Genomic DNA, 18593 nt, shown 5'->3' with positions numbered 1-18593 from the left:
CATAATAGAAGATTTATTAACTAATAACTTCCTTTCTGGAAATGAATTCTTTCCCCAGTGCAGAATTTTAGGTAGCAACTCCTTTCCCCCCCTGCAAATACCAGAGGCAGCACAGACTTGTCACGTAGGCTGTGGAGTTTGGCTGTTTCTTTCCACCTTGACTCACAGGTGAGTACTTGCAAAGATGTATAGGAATACCAAGGGCTCGGATCTGTCCAGTGGCACAAAGCAGACAAAGTCAGTAGAACTGTAGCCCCCTGAGGATTCACCCTGTAGGGTGGGGAATATCTGTGTGGCATAGAACCTTCATTACGGCTTCATGCCTCACAGTCCCCAACTTAAGTGGCATGGGTGTGGGAAGAAAGGGAGCATTGTGGGAATACCTTAGCACTCTGACATCTCTGGCTGCTGGAATGACTTTATTAAAACATATCAGCTATATATATGTAGACACGTAGGAGTGTGTCTATACTGCAGTTAAACACCCGTGGCTGGCCTGTGTCAGCTGACTGAGGCTGCAGGGATGTAAAATCGTGGTGTAAATGTTTGGGCTTAGGATGGAGCCTGAGGCTTGGGACCCCACAAAGGGGGAGAGTCTCAGAGCTTGGGCGCCAGCCACAGGCCAAATGTCTACACTGTAATTTTACAACCCAAGTGCTACAAGCCCAATTCAGTTGACATGGGCCAGCCATGGGTGTTCACTTGCAGTGTAAACATACTCTGAGGCTGTCACAGAAACACTGAAGGCCTTATGGTTGGGACAACTAGGATACAAGTGTTCCAATAAAGGAAATTGTTGAGTACATTTTTTTTATTTTTTTTTTATTCTGCATCATGACCTTTCCTTTATGCTGTTAGGCCCTTGGGGCATAACAGTTGCTATAGGAAATCTAGGAGTGGGGGAGAGGAAAAAGTAAGAGAAAGGAACAAAGATTTTAGTCAGACTAGTTTTTAGGGAAGGGGGAAATCTTAAGTACAACTGTTTGGAGCATCTTCATGTTTGGAAGATTCTCCAGAAGAAAGTTCAAGCCTGGAGAGCTTAATAGAAATCTTGATGAATGACCACAAGACAGCTTTAGAGATTTCCTTTCTGGTGACCGATGCCCTTTTGGCACAGGATACTGCAGTAGAGCATGTTGAATGGGTTCTGATTGCTTGTGGGACTAGTAATCCAGCAGCTGTGTAGGCGTTGGTAAAACAGAATTTAGGTTTAGAATCTTTCAGACCTGGGCACTTAATGTGAGAGGATTGACTTTTTCCTAAACACGGTAATTCAGCTAAGCTAAATCTGCAGTTCTTCTCATCTGCCATCTGATAAGCTCTCTTTCAGGTGTTGAGCTCTCAGGAAAAGTGAAACAACAATAGTCCATGATGTATGTAGGGGAGAAATCTTGCCTTTCTGAACCATTCAGTAAGACTCATGCTTCCTAAGAGCAGAGATTTTGTAGACTCTAAACTGAAAGAATTGCGAACAGGGAACATGTTTTAGGGAAAGGAAGAATAGGGATTAAATACCTTCCATTCAAATTAAATGGGTCATGAGCACCTGTAGCACTGTGGCTGCATCTGTGATAGAGAAGATAGGTCTGTCTCTTTGGATTGATACGTTGCCCTAAGGAACCTCAGTACTATTGGTAATCTTCCAGAGTCTTGGATGAGTTTGTGTTTTATAACATTATTTAGCACCAAAAGATAAAATGCAATGACAGTAATTCTTAAGTCCAAATCTGGGTTGCTGTCAGGAGATGGTCGCTGTTTTCCTGGCATTGATCATGATGATATGGCACCTGTAGGAAAATTGTTGTTGATTCTCACTGCTCAGTTATCAAGCTATCAGATTCAGCCTGGATTGAGATACAGGGAGTGGACCTTATGATACACTGCTTGCTGGAAAGATGGAGTGGAGATCTGTGATGGCTCCATACCCTTCCTTATGGATGGTGACAATGAGCACTGCTTCCTCCCTGCTGCCACCCCCAATCTCAGCAATCTTTCTAGTAGCAGAAGAGGACAAGGTGTGCAGCAGCCTTCTTTTATTATCTGAGTCAGAATGTTAACAGTGATATTTGGCCCAGTGGATCACACACTAGCTTGAATCAGGAAACCTGGATTTTATTCCTAGTTTTTGCTGCTGACCTATTCAGGCAAGTCGCATAATCTTACAGTGGCCGAGTTTCCATCTCTAAGGCCCTTCGTTTTCAGTTTAAACCAATTTTTACTGAAAAATTTCTGGGTTTTACAAAAACTATTCATTTTTTTTCTGATTTTCCACCCTACTTTTGTATCATTCAAATATATAAAAAACTTGTTAGGAAAATACAATACGTTGCATGAGATACATGTATTACGATAATACATTAGTCTGTATATGCAAAGCTGCCCCTTGAAATAAGGCTATGTAATAGTCTTGAAGATGCACACAATAAGCAAACTGGCCTGCATGCAGGCTCTGAAGTGCATATGCATCTGAATGTACTGATGAATCTCATGCCCACCACCTACATATTTCAAGCTGTTCGCTGATAATGGTTTAAAGATTTGAGACACTACAATGGGAAGAAAACGAAAATCTATCAGAATACATTTAAGAACACGAAGCATTCAGAAGTTTATAAAATACAAAAACAGGAGAAAAGGATGAAGTTGAGTGTGTGCTCTGCAAATGGTGTGACCCAATTATTAAATGTAAATATGTATAGGCTAATAGGTCTAAGTCTACAAAAGTAAGCTGTTTGTTCAAATGAAAAATTTTATTTGGGGTTCAGAGGTATTGTTTTCTTAAACTCAGAGGTGGCATTGTTTTGAGTTCTGTTTTAGTTCTGCAGCAAACCACATTGATGATTGGACTTCAAAGCATTAATCTGTTGCATACTTTATAAACCCCAATATTTACCCAGAAAAACCTATATTATTTCGGCTTGTAGATGTGAATTTTGACTGCCACTTGTCAGTTTATTCCACAGTTGTTCTCTGAATGAACCAGGTAATATTTTCATCAGGTGATACTGAGAGTCTTGAATAGCCAGTCTCGAAATTTTTTGTAACTAAGGCCCTCAAGCTTTTCTGACCTTGATCATTTTCACTGTGTATATGTAAAATGTACTCTGGGGTGCTTCCATATGAAAGAAGGGAAGTGGTGTGGTAAATAGCTTATACCAGTTTTGTGGAGCCATTCACTGATTACTATAGCAAGCAACAGGTGTTTCATCTGTGGCTTAAACTCATTGTGCTTCTGAGGATTGAGGCTTTTCAGGTTATTGCATGACATGGCTCTGGTGAAGTGTGGTTGTCAAAACTGCGGCAAGATGCTAACAACAGTAGCTTCTGTTCTGTTGGGAGTCCTTATGAAAGAGGTTTCTTCTATAGGAATGACTGTTCTTCATGTTCTAGCCTCAGACTTGAAGAGTATGAAGGGAATCCTTTGCTTTGAGACTCCCTAGACGGTTTCATGGCCTTTTCTTCTCTTAAAGAACATGGCAAGTTGTCCTAGCTTTGATGTAACACAAAGTCCAAATTTTTTTCATCCTTTTCATAGTTGGATCTAAGGTCCAACTCCTGCTCCTCACAATAATCTCAACCATGTTTCTGGAAAAAAAAAACCTCTCCTACTGCTCTAGCACGATTTATATGGGCCAAAGATGGTTCTTTAAAAAGGTTGTAGAATCTGATCCTTCTGTAATGTTCCATACGAGCTGTGGTTCCCCCCCCCCCACCTCCGTGTAATGTAAAAACCTATGCATGCTTTTTATTGGTGTATATGACCTACCTACAACTAGGGCCCCAGTGCCTTATTAAATAGCCTTATGCCAGGAAGTACACCTCTACCTCGATAATAATGTGGTAAAGCAGTGCTCTGGGGGGTGTGGATCAAAGCAAGTTTGATATAAGGCAGTTTCAGCTATGACACGGTAAGATTTTTTGGCTCCTGAGGACAGCGTTATATCAAGGTAGAGGTGTATTATCCATGAGGACAGAATATTGCAGCAGTATTACTGTGACAGTAAGGGTGATACTTTGAGAGAGAGCACTTCCTTGAAAGGTCAAATACTGGGCTTTTTATAATAGGCAATCACTTCAAAGCAGGGCAGCTTATAACAATAGGGCTGGCCTGTTGGGGAAGGTAAGGGGAAGCAGCCTATTCTTGTATGCAGGGACAATTCTCTGGTATAGTAAGTCTGAAACATACTTGGCAGTAGCTTGATATTTGACATTCTGATTACAAAGAAGAGGGGTGGAGTTTGTTTCACCAGGAACAGGGGCAAGCTTCATCTGTGGAGTACATATCACCCTAATGAATGTGCATGTGTCCCAATCCGATTTTGTTTGTTTTACAGAAGTTGTTAAAGGGGATGTTTTCTTCACTGGACTTTGTTCAAAATTCTAAACCTATGTAAGAGGTGGGAGGCGGGGGGGAGGAATCCATGTGCTTTCCTGAAGGTAACAACTGTGAAAGAGTTACTGCTGCAAGGAGTAGTATTAACTGTCATGGAGTTGACACTGGCAAATGTGATGCAGTAGGGATGCTGGTTTAAGCTATCAGCCCAGTACCCCAAAACCTGTTCAGCTAGTGGTGCAACTTGAGTTTGAGATCCTTTGCTGCCGCCTCTGTGAACAGTTGAAAGTGAAGTTTGGTACTACGTGCTTTCTCTGAAACTAAGGATAAAGCTCTCCTTCCCAGCCTCCCCCAGGCTTCAAATAACTGAGCAGAAGCTATATTTATTGCAACTTCACTGTGATTATATATTTTTAAAAGAAACACATACATGGCTGAAGACCAATGCCCGAAAATAATCAACCTAAACGAAGAAGTGGGTTCTTCCTCACCCCAGAACAATAACAACCATTCCAAACATATGTACAGAAAATGCAATGCTCAAAACTTTCACTTGAGGGTCACCAATAATTTAAATGATTATGTATGAAACATTAACACTTTGACACATTATGCTCATTTCCCTTAATACCAAACTAGTAAGGACAGAGTAACTAGTCCAAAAAAAACCTGTGACGGTTGGCCCACACTTGACCAACCTTCTGCTTGGATTAAAAAAAAAAATTCTGTGCAGGTTTTGGGGAAGAGAATAGGAAGAAATCCCTTTAAAATATTTATTGCACTTCTATCCAGCACTGTGTGTTTTCAGAATTTATACAAGCAAAATACTAAATACTTCTAGAAATTTAATTTGTCAGTGACCAATCTACCCTGTGTTTAATTTAAATCTCATCTCCAAAGAGCAGATCATGAGCTAAGTCTGGCTCCTTTAAATCTGTCTGTTCAGAAATATTTCCTTCCAGGCTTTCTAATTCCTTCCGCACTGCCTGAATGATACGGCTGTCTTCATAATCATCAAGCACGTCTCTGGGTATCAAACCAAGAAACGGTATTTCATCCATGAGCAAAGGCTCTTCCTTTTCATTACTTCTGGTTTCATTAAAAGACACTTCACATACAGACACGGTGCTGTGGCTGTTGAGAAAGCAAACACATCCTGCCTGTTAGTGTTCAGAGCTGTTGTCATTCCAGTTCTTCATTAAAGTGGAAAACCACACACCCCCCTCCCTCCCTCCCTCCCAGGTGAAAGGGAACAAACACAAATTCCAAATCCATTCACTTGAATAGGTAAGACAGCTAATTATAGCAAGTTATTCACAGCTCAAGAAAGCTGAAGACTGAATTTTTAAAGAAATCCATTATAATGCATGAGGAGGAGCTATAAAAGTCTCTTGCCCTAAAATATTAGGACAAAAAAATTGGAAGGGGGTAATCCTTTGAGAAGAAGAAATTTGCCAAAACTGACATTTGGGAAGTTTTGATCAGCTTTATTGGTTTCAAAACAGGGCAGTCCCCTAGGTTAAACATTTTTATTGTTGCTCTGACCAGCAGGTCCAATGAGCTGTAAGGAGAGGGAACTCTCCCCCCCCCCTTGTGATGGATCTGGGGACTTTGCATGTGTTCATGCTTACTGGGAATTCGATCTTTCTCCATCTGTGCTCTCTAACGGCGGTCGGCAACCTTTCAGAAGTGGTGTGCTGAGTCTTCATTTATTCACTTTAAGGTTTTGTGTGCCAGTCATACATTTTATGTTTTTAGAAGGCTTCTTTCTATAAATCTATAATATATAACTAAACTATTGTATGTAAAGTAAATAAGGTTTTTTAAATGTTTAAGCAGCATCAATTAAAATTAAATTAAAATGTAGAGCCCGCCCCCCAGACTGGTGGCCAGGACCAGGCAGTGTGAGTGCCACTGAAAATCAGCTTGTGTGCTGCCTTTGGCACACATGCCATAGGTTGCCTACCCCTGCTCTAATTTTGGAGGTGCTCATGGGTCACATGCCATAGTAGGGCTTAGTACTTCAGCCAGTTTAATTAGCAGGTGTATTAATACAGAGCTATGTCTCACTTCAACTTTATAGGGGCAACTATTTTGAAAAATGACTACTAATGTAAATTGGCCACTTCTGTTTCCTTTAAATATGCAAATGTTTGCCCTATGCCAGACTGTTCTTAATATCCAGTAAATGAAATCTGATGTAAATTCATGAAGGAGGCTGAACTTAGCCCATATCAGTCTTGTGACTGATGCGGGGAAGCCAGAAGCTGCTGCTGCAAGCCTGCTGGGGCTTTGATCGAGCAGGGAGCCTCTGAGGCTGTTGGTGGCCTCACTTGAGTCAGAGAAAAGACTGTTGCACTGTCTGTTAGGACAGTGTAAAAGGCTTTAGACATTTTTATACCAATGAGGATTATTCTTCCAGAGTTAGTGGTGGAAAAGGCAGTCAAGATTGTCAGATCTCACAACACTGAGCAGCTTGCAACAAGGAACTACTCAGTGCAGAGTGGGGGTGTTTCACACAAACAAGGGTTCAAAGAGTCTCTGGTGAAAAAAGCTTTTGATCCTTCCCATGCCTTACCTGTGAGTCTGGCATATCAAGCCATTTGCACATGGGCAGCGCTCAAGCACTCCATCTGGTTCCAGTTCCCATGTGATTAGGTTCAGGAGTTTGTTTGAAAGATCATGGCAAGGTTCTCCTGCTGCAGGTAGTGGAGTACACACAGGAAACAGAAGATCTGCATGCAAAAATGATAAATCCATGAGGAATTTTGATCCACAGGGTAACTAGTCAGTTCTGCATAGGAAAGATCCACAGTGAGCCAGGAGCTCTTTTCAATCCCTCACCCATCGGAGAGATTTATCTCTCACCTGCATTTCCACAAGATGGAGTAAGATTTCAAACCATTTATATTTTGGCTTTGCCTCATTTTCAGGCTAAGACAATCCCCACTCTCTTCAGCAAAAGACCAGCAACAATTTGGCAATAAATTGATAACTGCATTTCTGTAATACCTCACTCTTCAGAGGTAGGGCATTTTATAAAAATGGGTGAACGTACCATTCTACAAAGGAGGCAGCAGTGAGCAGTAACTGAAACCTACCAGAATATTTTGGTTTTAGATCTGGATGCAAGAGTTTGCATCTTGTTTTCCACTTATTTATTATTTGATGATTTCTTTGGAAGGATTAAATGTGCACTGCAGTTATTCAAAACACAGTAAAGATTACAAGAAGTCCCCACAAACAAATGTATCAATCAATCTAGGAAACCCCCCAGTATAGGAAAAAAGCCTACACCAAAAACAAACTACAGTGACAGATCAAAAAAGCAAAATGGACTCAAGTAGGACTTATGCTGACCTCTGCACCCAGGTAAAATTCACCTTGTGGAGAGAGGAGTTGTTTACCAGAATGCTGTGTAGTTTGGACTCTTGCTATAGAAAGCAAAGATGACCAAACAAGGAAAGCACTCCAATATACATCACTACTCTGCAAGTACCCGAGTTTCAGGAATATCCAAATGCAGGTGCTGACAAACACACACACACTCCGCTCCCTGATGGTGACTTTTAATTAACAAAAGACCTTGCATTGCCATTAAAAAAAAATTAGAGGCAAACTGCAAAGATAAGAAGTCACTTAGCTTGTACAGTAAGTGGTGGTCTTCAAGATGTGTGTTCCTACAGGTGCTCCACATCAGGATGTGCATGCCTGCATGCCTGTGCACTCTTGATCAAAGATTTTTGTCAGTTATGGATGGGTGCCCTGGACACCCTCATGCCCTGATACAAGGCTATATTGAGAGACGTGGACTCACCACCACTCCAGTTTTCTTAAGCATGGAAGTTTGACGAGAGACTCCAGAGGGGAAGAAGGGCGGGTAGTGGACCCACCCACAGGGGGACATATCTTGAAGAACTCCAGTTACTGTACAATGTGTCCTTGCCTCCTCCTTTGAGTAATGTCCCTATGGGTGTACCATTTCAGGAGACTCCAGAGCAGTATCCCGATCATGGGGGGAGGGGGCTGCTGAGGAGGCAGATTCAGTACAGATCATGGAACAGTCTCGCCAAAGGTCACGTCAGCTCTGGAAGTCATCACAAGAGTGTAACACTCAGAAAGATGTGTGTACCAAAGACCTGGTGGCTGCAATGCGGATGTGTGAAATAGGTGTTTTTTCAACAGGGCTACTGAGGTAGATTGAGCTCTGGTGGAATGAGTAATGACTCCCAGAGGGGGCTGAACCTCTGAGTCTTCATAACAGGTTAAGGAGCATCCTGCCACCTATCAGGATAGTAATTGAGATATAAAACCTGGGTGAAGCCCTAACAGCTCCTAGTATTCCCTAGGTAGAAGACAAGGGCTCTTACATCCAATGTGTTGAAGGCTCGACTCGTCTCTTGAAGAGCGAGGCTTGGGATAAAACACCAGGAGGTGAATCTCCAGGTTGATGTGAAATTCTGAGGAAACCTTGGCAAGGAAGGGAGGATGTGAACATGGTGTCACCTTGTCATGACAGAACCCTGTATAGAGAGTCCACCATCAAGGCTCCAAGCTCCCCAATCCTCTTGGCTGAGGAGATGGCTACGAGGAACATGGTCTTAAGGGACTGATGAAGCAGGGAACAGTTAGCCATAGGTTCAAAAGGGAGTTTTCATCAGCACCTTGAGGACTACACTGAGGTCTCGTGGTGGATTTGTACAGCAGGGGAGCAATCTTGCTCAATACCTGAGAGCCATCTAGTAGCCTTGAAATGAAGTGCTTGACAGATTCAGATGAGTGTTTGATCCTGATTCCTGGTGAGGTGGTTCAGTCACAAAAACAAGTGGATCAGTTCCGGGAACCCTGCCTGCCTTGGCGCAGATGGTGCTCTGAGGATGTCTTAGAAAATGGGGCAAGGCTTGTCTTCAAATGACTGTAGCTGCCCATTACAAACACACTATACCCTGCACTCTCCTATTTGCTCACACCATTCCGACTTCGAATGTTTGAAGAATGTCACTTTCACGGTAATGTAGTCCTGTGGAAAGTGCCTTCCCCCTCCCAACTCTAACTGCATTCTAAAGGCTTTATCACAACACACTCCACAGTAACACAGAGCAAAGGAGAAAATTACCCATTAATTTACACAAGATCCTCTTGCACTATAAAATGAATAGAATAAAAAAAGCAAAACCAGTATACCTTTCTGAAAAGCACAGCAGGTCCCAGGATTACAGTCATGTTGATTTTCACAAATTGTGCCATTCTTGCCTTTTGAAGCAGCTTCCGCACATTCACCCCAGACGCAAAGCTGGTCTCCACAGCATTCAACATCTCGGGAGCAAGGCTTAGAAGAAGAGGGAGAAAAAAATCACTGCAACAAAATTCTCTTTTTAGCACCAGCATTGAACTCAGCTCTAAAGCACAGCAACCGCTGGTAAGGATAAGCACAGACTTAGGGCCCAGATCCTGTAAGCAGTTCTCCGTGTGTTTTCAACTTTAAGCATGTGACTAATCCCACTGGTTAAAAAACTGGACTATTCATGTGCTTAACCTTAACTGCAAAGGGGAAACTAGCTCCCGGAGAGATCTGAATCACTTTAAAGCAGTGCTGCACTTCTAGCTGATAATCAAGAGGCTTAAAAGAAAGGGCCAACTCCTCCTTGAAGGAAGGAAGAGGGAAGCAAAGTCCCTGGAGAAAGATAGTTCCTAGGACAACAGCTTTCCAAATGTACCAGTGGTACATAACTGGGAAGACAACCCTATATTCACCGTGTATCATTTTTATATAATTTGATTAGCTCTTTGCAGATTCCTGGTAACCTCAGGATTCAGAATTGTGACAACAGGGTTCCTTCTCTGTGTACAGCCCACCCCAATATGCATGCATACTGCATGCCTCCCAAAGACAAAGGGCTCTCCCCTCCTGCGAGTGAGACTTATGGGGGACTACACTCAGGGCCTGTACGCCTGCACCTTATTAAGCAAGGTTTATTTGCAAAATTTGGATAGGAATCCAGGACTGGATCTTAAGCCACCTTGCAGTGTGAGGCTATTTAGAGCTGGGGTGTGTCTAGGGCCCATTTTTAATATATAATAGGCTACAAATTTTCTACTGAACACTATGCATAACGTGGACATTTCATATTTATGTAAAATCTCCTGAACACTCAGTTCTTGTTTTGGGTTTATCTAAATCCTAGTAGTACAATGATGAAACAAGAACAATAAAAGCCCACTAAAATACTGTCAAGCAGGTCTTTTCACTGGCACTTGGGCTCTAAGCCTGCAAAGACTTACACACATGCTTAACGTTAAGTATGTGAGTATACTAGAACTCCTATTTTATGAACTAACTAGGGATTGAGAATTTCATAAATTGAACATCTCAAAACTAGGTAATGTGTGTAAATTACAGTACAGTGAACTGCATGGCTTTCTTCTAGTCCTTTAAACCACTGTAAAACAATTTCCCATGTGTTGAGGCATCAGCACATGAAATGAATGTCGACTTGTTCTTTGACATCACTTTCATTATGCTATTCCTTCCTAATTGGAAAAAATGGTTGTTCGTAAGATTGGTTTTCTAAAATGAAGGTTCACCAGGAGTCCCACTGAAGTCAATAGGATTATTCATGTCTTTCAAGCTAAATGTTTGCGTATCTTTTTGCAGAATAATGGCCTCACACAGCAGTTTTTAGAATATAATATCCTGTGGGTAACAAGAACTTGCAGCAGGACTTGCTTATTTGTTCCTTTTAGGCTCTATGGACTATATAGTTTTGAACAAATATTTAGTTTCACTCCAGGTTAGCAAAGGACTATGAATGAAAAATACATCTGGATATGGAGATAAAAACATTAATGAAAAGACTCCGTTTGACTCCTAGCAGGACTCTAAGCACAAGGAGCACTACCTTCTAGCATTGCCAGCCCTGCGAGAAGATACCCTACTGTTGCCACCAGCTGAGGGAGTTAATCCTTTAGCTGAAATGGCAGAGGTTTGCTCTTAAGTTCCCAGATTCAAACACTTAATGACCCATGCGGGAGGGAGTTACCCAAACACAAATGGAGCATGTTCATGTAGGTTTATGGACACAATGTGCAATTTGTCATTTTTATCATGTTAGGCAGCAAAGTCACTAATTCTTTTCTGAAAGTGCCTGACTGAACTCTAGCTGAGGTCAACAGGAGTTGGATTGAGTACTAAAGCACCCGTGAATAGAATCCTTATAACACACACAAGAATATGCAGAGCAAGAAAAAGCATTCTGTACATGCATAGTAAGGGTTTGCTGCTGTGACACCTACCCACCCCCCAACAGAACTTAACCAACAGAGATATATCACTTTTGGTCTACAGCCATTAACGATGGCCCTTTATGTGGTGAGACAGTTTAAGACAATACAAGAATTCGGTACTTACTGAATGTTGGGTTTTACAGAGCTGACATAGGTATTCGAAACTGGAGAACTGGCAATATCTCCCTATCTCACAATCCTCATCAATTATGCACTCCTAGAGAAAGGAATTGGAAACAGCTTGATTAAATAATTGGACTTGCTACTGCTGTTTAATAGACATCACCACTTTTTTGTAAAATACTAGAAGGTTTTAGAAAACCTAGAAATGCTTCTCTCTCTCTCTTACAAATTTGCAGTGGCTAACTGGAAACCATTCCCCACTCCAGATGGTTAGCATGCTGTAACAGGAGAACACTCTGTTAGCCCGACATAGTTATACATTGTTGAAAGCTATTCAAAAGAGAAGCTTTCAGACAGCCTCAACTAGTTCTTCTCGCTCAAAATATGCTGTGGGGGACCCTCAGCTCCTTGTAAGAGAATTAATATCACTGAAACTAGTAACATTCATTCATTTCTTGTTCTGCTCTTCTGGGCATTCCAGGTAAAGAAAACTGAAGGCATTTTCCTCAATGCGAGGGAACAGACTCAGGGCCCAATTGTGAATGGAGGTGGAGAGAGATGGAAATAGACCACATCACAGCAGCCAGGGCCAGCTCCAGGCTTTTTGCCACCCTAAGCAGCGGTGGGGGGGTGGGGAGCCATAATCATGATTGGCAGCAGCTCCACCGCACCCCTTCGGTGGCAGTTCAGTGGTAGGTCCTTCCCTCCGAAAGGGACTGATGGATCTGCCGCCAAATTGCCGCTGAAGACCTGGACGTGCCACCCCTTTCCATTGGCCACCTCAAGCACCTGCTTGCTGTGCTGGTGCCTGCAGCTGGCCCTGATAGCAGCAGCCCTAGGAGCAATGTTTGAGGACTGGGTGTGGGAGACAGTGCTGTAGCAACTCCCTAGCCCTGTGAAAGGATGCAGCACTCACTCAACTCCAGGCCAGCCACCAGCTCCACACCGCCTCCCCATGGCCCATCTGGTAGGTTAATACTGCTGGTTTCTAATCCCCCATAGAGCTATACCTGGCCCCTGCAGGCATGCAAGGCTGGGCCTTGAAGGGAGAGAGAAGGCTCTTCTTGCTGTCTTCCTCCCCTTATGCAGGGCCAGGCACAACCTCTCTTGAATATGCTGTCACACAACTGTGACCTCAGCCAAACTCTCCTGCATTGTTAGTGCTTCTATCAAAAAAGCATTTATATGCTGTCAAAGTACAGTGCATTCTTTACAGTACTGGCAATCTTAAAAATGATGGAAACACTTAGCAGCACTAAACTAAGCTTGTATCATGAAAGAATGGCAGTCCTGTTTGTCTTCCTTTCCTTGTTGCTTCACAGGCATCCCATGATCCCAAGTTCTGTAGTTTCACTCCAAAACTAATCGGAACCACGAAATTACACAGTAATGTGCCCCTAATCTTAATAATTATTCTTTTAACACAGTCTAAATACTGTAATGCAAAATGGCTACATTCCATATACTACAACTATCTAGAACCATATTCTCAGCTGGAGTACAAGCTCCACTGATATCAGACACACACCAATTTATACCAGCTGAGGTTTTAGACCAGAGGTTCTCAAACTGTGGTCTATGAACCACCAGTGGTCCGCGAGCTCCATGCAGGTGGTCTGCGGATAGTTTCCTCTAAGGTGCATGCCTGGGCAGCTGCACACAAGAGAATGAAGGGCCATCCTGCAACTCCACTAATTAGATGCCTGGACCCTGGAGAAAATTCACATGTAAGGTGAGATGGTGCCCTTGGGGGGAATAGAGGCTAGTTGGGAGGGAGCAGTGAGGTGAGAAGAGGAGGTGGAGGAAATTTGGGATGTGCAGGGCTGCAGCGGCCAGAGAAAGAGGCGTCCGTTCCCCGCTCCAGGGCTGCGGCTGCCAGGGAGAGACCACCCTCCTTCCCACACCACCTCCCATAGAAAATTCTGACAACTCCTGCACTTCAAAATCTCCAGTGCAGCTTGGTCTAAGGAGAGACAGGGGAGGAATGGGGGGAATATACTTGGTAAGTTAGGGTGACCAGACAGCAAATGTGAAAAATCAGGATGGGGGTGGGGGGGTAATAGGAGCCTATATAAGAAAAAGATCCAAAAATCAGGACATCTGGTCACCTTACAGTAAGGGCATGTGCTCGTGTTTTCCAGGAGTGTCTAGCTCAGGTGGTGGAGGAGAGTTTTGTACTTAATTACAACTGACAGTTTTATCTTTCAAATCAAATGCTAAATCTTGTTTTATAAAACTAGCTTCCTCCAGGCTGACAGCAACATGGACAGTTGAAGATTAAAATATAGTACAACTCCTCTATGACATAATGTGTCCTATATCATTTGGTATTTAAACTAACAGCAAGATTCTCATTTGTTATTTATCAGTGTCTGTCAAGATATTATTCCCCCTTTGAACTTTAGCGTCCAAAAAGTGGGGACCTGCATGTACCCTTCTAAGGTTAATTCCTAGCTTAGATTTGATAGTGCTGCCACCAACCAGAAATTTCAGTGTCTGGTACACGCCCTGTCCCCCCAAAATCTTCTCTGGGGGACCCAAGGCCCAAATCCATTGGGTCTTAAAACAAAGGGAAATAAACCATTCCCCCTCCTTTTCCTCTCCCAGACTTCCCTCCCTGGGTTATCCTGAGAGATACACTGATCCAAACTCCTTGGATCCTAAAACAGAGAAGAATTAACCTCTCCCCCACCTCTTTTCCCCCCACCAATCCCTGTTGAGTTCAGACCCAATCCCTTTGGGTTTTACACAAGAAAAAAAATCATCAAGTTCTTAAAAAGGAAAGCTTTTAATTAAAGAAAGAAAAAATAAAAACTCTCTCTGTAAAACCGGGATGGAAAATGTTTACAGGGTCTTCAGCTATACCTAGACTAGAGGGACTCCCTCCCCCTAGCCTAAGTTACAAGTTACAGCAAACAGAGGTAAAATATCCTTCCAGCAAAATACACATTTGCAAATAAAGAAAACAAACAAAAGACTAATCCGCCTTCTAGCTAGTACTTACTATTTTGAACATGAGAGACTGTTTCAGAAAGATTGGAGAAACCTGGTTGCACGTCTGCCCCCTCTTAGTCCCAAGACAGAACAAAGAAAAACACAAACAGCACAAAGACTTCCCTCCACCAAGATTTGAAAGTATCTTGTCCCCCGATTGGTCTTTTGGTCAGGTGTCAGCCAGGTTCACTGAGCTTGTTAACTCTTTACAGGTAAAAGAGACATTAACTCTTAACTATCTGTTTATGACAGTGTCAAAGCAGAGATCTAGCCAGAGATCCCTACATCGTTCCAGGAGATTGACTGTTACTGGGTGAAGTTGAATATGGAGTAGGCAGGCTGTCAGATACAGCTTTCATTCCTAGCTTCTACTGAAGGTTTATTCTGAATTAGCTCAGATGCTTTTTTCCCCATAGTCTCCCTGTTGCACCCCCTCACACACAGGGTGATGCACTGAAATTGTGGCATAATCTGTGGGTGCAGATGGGTTCTGACACTAATCCAATTAGTGCAGCAAAATGCTGTCATCCAGATCAACCATAATTTGGAAGAGTGATTGCACTGTGAAATAACCATGGCTAACTAAGCATTATGGTCACAGGCTCCACTGCATTCCCAGTTACAGCCGCCACACTGCAGTGCATCAAATGGGCTGAGTTACATGGCAAGTAATGTTGCCCATTCAACTATCCATCTCCACAATATGAAATGGCTTTTAAACAGTTTTAAACTCCAATATCCACAGGATACAGACCAGGAGCAAAATACAGCCCTGGGCAAAACTGCTTTTAAAGTCAATGATGTAACAGCAGGGTAGAATTTAGCCCAGGAGTTGTAGTTAACTGGAAGTCTTTTTTGTTTCTTCAGAAAAAAATTGTATTCTCAAATCTGGACTGCTATGCATAACCACGATGCCTTTACAGCTTCATTTTTTAATTATGCCAGTTGTCCTCTGACTTTTTTTTGTTTTAAACTGTGCCTCCACATAACGGGGAGGGGTGAAATCAAAACATTATGGAGTGGTTGAGGTTTTGTAGCTTCTCCAGTTAGCAGCAACTTCTCCTCCTCCCCAGCCACACTGCTACACAGCAGCACAGCTTTGTGCTGTCTGGCCAGTTTTCTACCCTTGGCTTTGTCTGCAGCTTCCACAATTGAGCTTGTGGCTAAGCCATGGAATAAAATATCCTTTCATCCTTTCAGCCCCTATGTTCTCGGGCAGATAATCATGTCTCGAGAAGTCAATCTGTCCAGTCATGTCCCAGAGAGTGGAAACCTTGCCACAGTTGTTTTATGATTATGAAATAACTTTATTCAGCTTTGCAGCAGTTTCTTGCTACATTTAAAATCCCAACTCTCCACCTATCTTACTATCTCCATTGCTGTAACGTAATGACCCCACTGACATTTTTTCATTCTTGCTGTCATCCACTTGGTGTTTTTTTTTTTTAATTTCCACTTATTATGGGAATTTCCCTTCCACTCATGACAAAAAAAACCCTGTTTTCTTCTACCCTCTTAATCTGTGTATTTTTCCTATTACTCTTGCTTATTTTCTGTTCATGAAAGAGAGTTATTCTGGTTTCTGAGCACAGCACTTTCTTTTCATTGCCACCATCATCAGTTCTTCTATTTACCGCTGGTCTGCACCTGCACCCACTGAAGCCTCTCTATGGGGTGGAAACAAGTCCAGCAGCTTTGCTCTCATGTGAAAAGGCTTCCCTTCCAACCATTTTTGTGGGTGCCAGTGCATGAGAATGCAGCAACTGAGCACGTGGCCAGCGACATGGTCTGCAGGTAGCCATCCTCACATGGAAAGGTTTATAAGGGGTGAAGGGAACTCTCACCGGGACTGGAATCTTGTGACTGCCCCTTGAACAAGTACAGTTCTCAAGTCAAGGTTTTTTCATTCCATTCACTCTTACTATGAATTCATTGCTGGCACCATACTCCACACCGCCACTCTTCCCCCAAGTCTTGTAATTGTCCTTAATGCAAAACCCTGCACCACAAATACACACGTGTATAAATGTAGAGCAGTTTGTTTTCTTAGGGCAACACCAGCAACAACTTGGGATACAAAACCCTTCTAAACTCCAGCAGAAGCAGCTGTTCTCACACACGGGATTGGATTCTAAAAAAGAATCCACTTTCTTTATGGACACTTGCTCAGCTAATGTTTCAGGGAAATTTTTGTTTTCGTCCTGGAATCCTGGAGACAATTTCCACACCAATGAACAGCTTCTTTGCAGCTGAGATTTGCTGGTTATTTAAAACTCTTCAAAAACTGTGTGTCTTTTTGAAGCCCATCATTACTACTACTATTTAAAAAACCAGATAAATGCAGCAACAAGATATACACTAATCTCAACAGTATGATTTTACAGCTACCCAAGGAAAACAAGCAGAGTGAAGAGCAGAGTGCAGATGTATTGCTGCACTAATCGGTTTAGTGGGTTTTAGTGGCCCGTAATCTTGCAAGTTGCGCAACACCCTCATATGCCCTCGGAAGCCAGTGACATTGGGGGTGGAAAGAACTGAGCACTTCCCCTGAGGGCTCTACTGCACAAAGTTATACCCTATGTAGAGTCTACTGCAATGCCAAGAAACAACTAAAATCTATGAAAATTAGTGAGTTAGGACCTGTCCCAAAGCCCACTGAAAACAATGGCACCCTTTCCACTGACTTCACTGTGTTTTGGATTTTAGGCCCTTAAGCTGGAGATGCTGCCTGGAATGGCCAATTCTCCTGAGTAGCAGGCCAACAAATCAGTAGCTTTCATTAAATCTAACATTTTATATTTAAATTCAGAGATTAACCATTTTTATTATTCCTCATGACAGTGAGATCTGCAACATGCATGACAGAAACAAACGGAATAGTCACTCTCTTATGGATGAGACTCTAGGGAATGAAAATTTAAGTGGGGTGCGATAGGTTTGATAATGTTTTACTTCTGCTTCTCTTCCAAATTTTTCTTCAAATATAACAATACAGTCTTTACATTACATCCAATAATCATTTCTTTTTATAAAAGGTTCCCAAAGATGTTTTACAAACTAGACATACACACTGGCATGTTAAGGGGCAGCCATTTCTGGGTTGAGACACAACACTGTTCTGTGCCAACAACATTACACAATAAGTTTGAGAGGGAGAATTAGAGAGAATTTCTCTAATTGCAGCTACAAAGGAGAACTGTATGCCAGCACAGCTAATCTACTCTCTTATGGAAATCTATTTTAACTTCAATTCTTTATATTGTATTTGATATCTCACTATGTAAGTGCTTTTAAACATACTCTTACATTAGTGATATGTTATAGTGTTGTGATGCCATGCTTATCTTTGCTTTGCATATTTTCTTTTAAATTATCTGTATCTTAAAAAACAAGCAAACAAACCAATCTACTTGTCCTCCCTAGATTAGACTGGAAAATATTTTACATGGTTTTGGCTATTATTGGCTACTCTAGCCAGTAAGCCCAGGGAAGGAAAATTTTAGCAACTTTAGACCATCAATGTCAAAAAACCCACAGAGTGTGGTAAAATGTTCTGAGCACTAGTTCCTAAAAGATGAACTCTTAGTATAACTAAATTGTTGCTACGCAAAGTATTCGTGAGCTTGGGACAGACGTTGGTACAGGGTTTTCTTTGACTTCCTGGGCTCAGAAGACAAGGATGCAAACAGAAAGGGAGAGGGGTTGATGACAAGATTTCCATCAGATTAACATTTATTGGAATGTTTTGACCCAGGGACCCCTTGGTGCCAATGGGAGAGGGCATGGGGGGAGGGGCACACAGGTTTTACAGGGATCCCCTGGTTTGGATAGATGCATAATAGTTCACCCCAGGGTGGCA

At 42.4% G+C, this 18593-nt stretch overlaps 1 protein-coding gene across 1 annotated transcript in view; it reads right to left on the bottom strand.

Annotated features, from left to right (window-relative positions):
• Positions 1-4721: 4721 nt before the first annotated feature.
• DKK3 (dickkopf WNT signaling pathway inhibitor 3) overlaps positions 4722-18593 on the bottom strand; it is a 54754-nt gene continuing 40882 nt past the window's right edge. Inside the window, exons 5-8 of the mRNA XM_030560348.1 lie at positions 11742-11834; positions 9518-9662; positions 6912-7068; positions 4722-5467 (exon numbers count right to left, since the gene is read on the bottom strand). Of these exons, the coding sequence (XP_030416208.1) occupies positions 5215-5467; positions 6912-7068; positions 9518-9662; positions 11742-11834 (648 nt within the window). The 3' untranslated portion in view covers positions 4722-5214. The remainder of the gene's footprint in view (positions 5468-6911; positions 7069-9517; positions 9663-11741; positions 11835-18593) is intronic.

The sequence above is a fragment of the Gopherus evgoodei genome, chromosome 4 (genome assembly GCF_007399415.2).
Source record: "Gopherus evgoodei ecotype Sinaloan lineage chromosome 4, rGopEvg1_v1.p, whole genome shotgun sequence".
Classification (NCBI taxonomy): Eukaryota; Metazoa; Chordata; order Testudines; family Testudinidae; genus Gopherus; species Gopherus evgoodei.
Note: the sequence above shows the minus strand (reverse complement) of the source record. Positions and strands in the feature narration are given on the sequence as shown.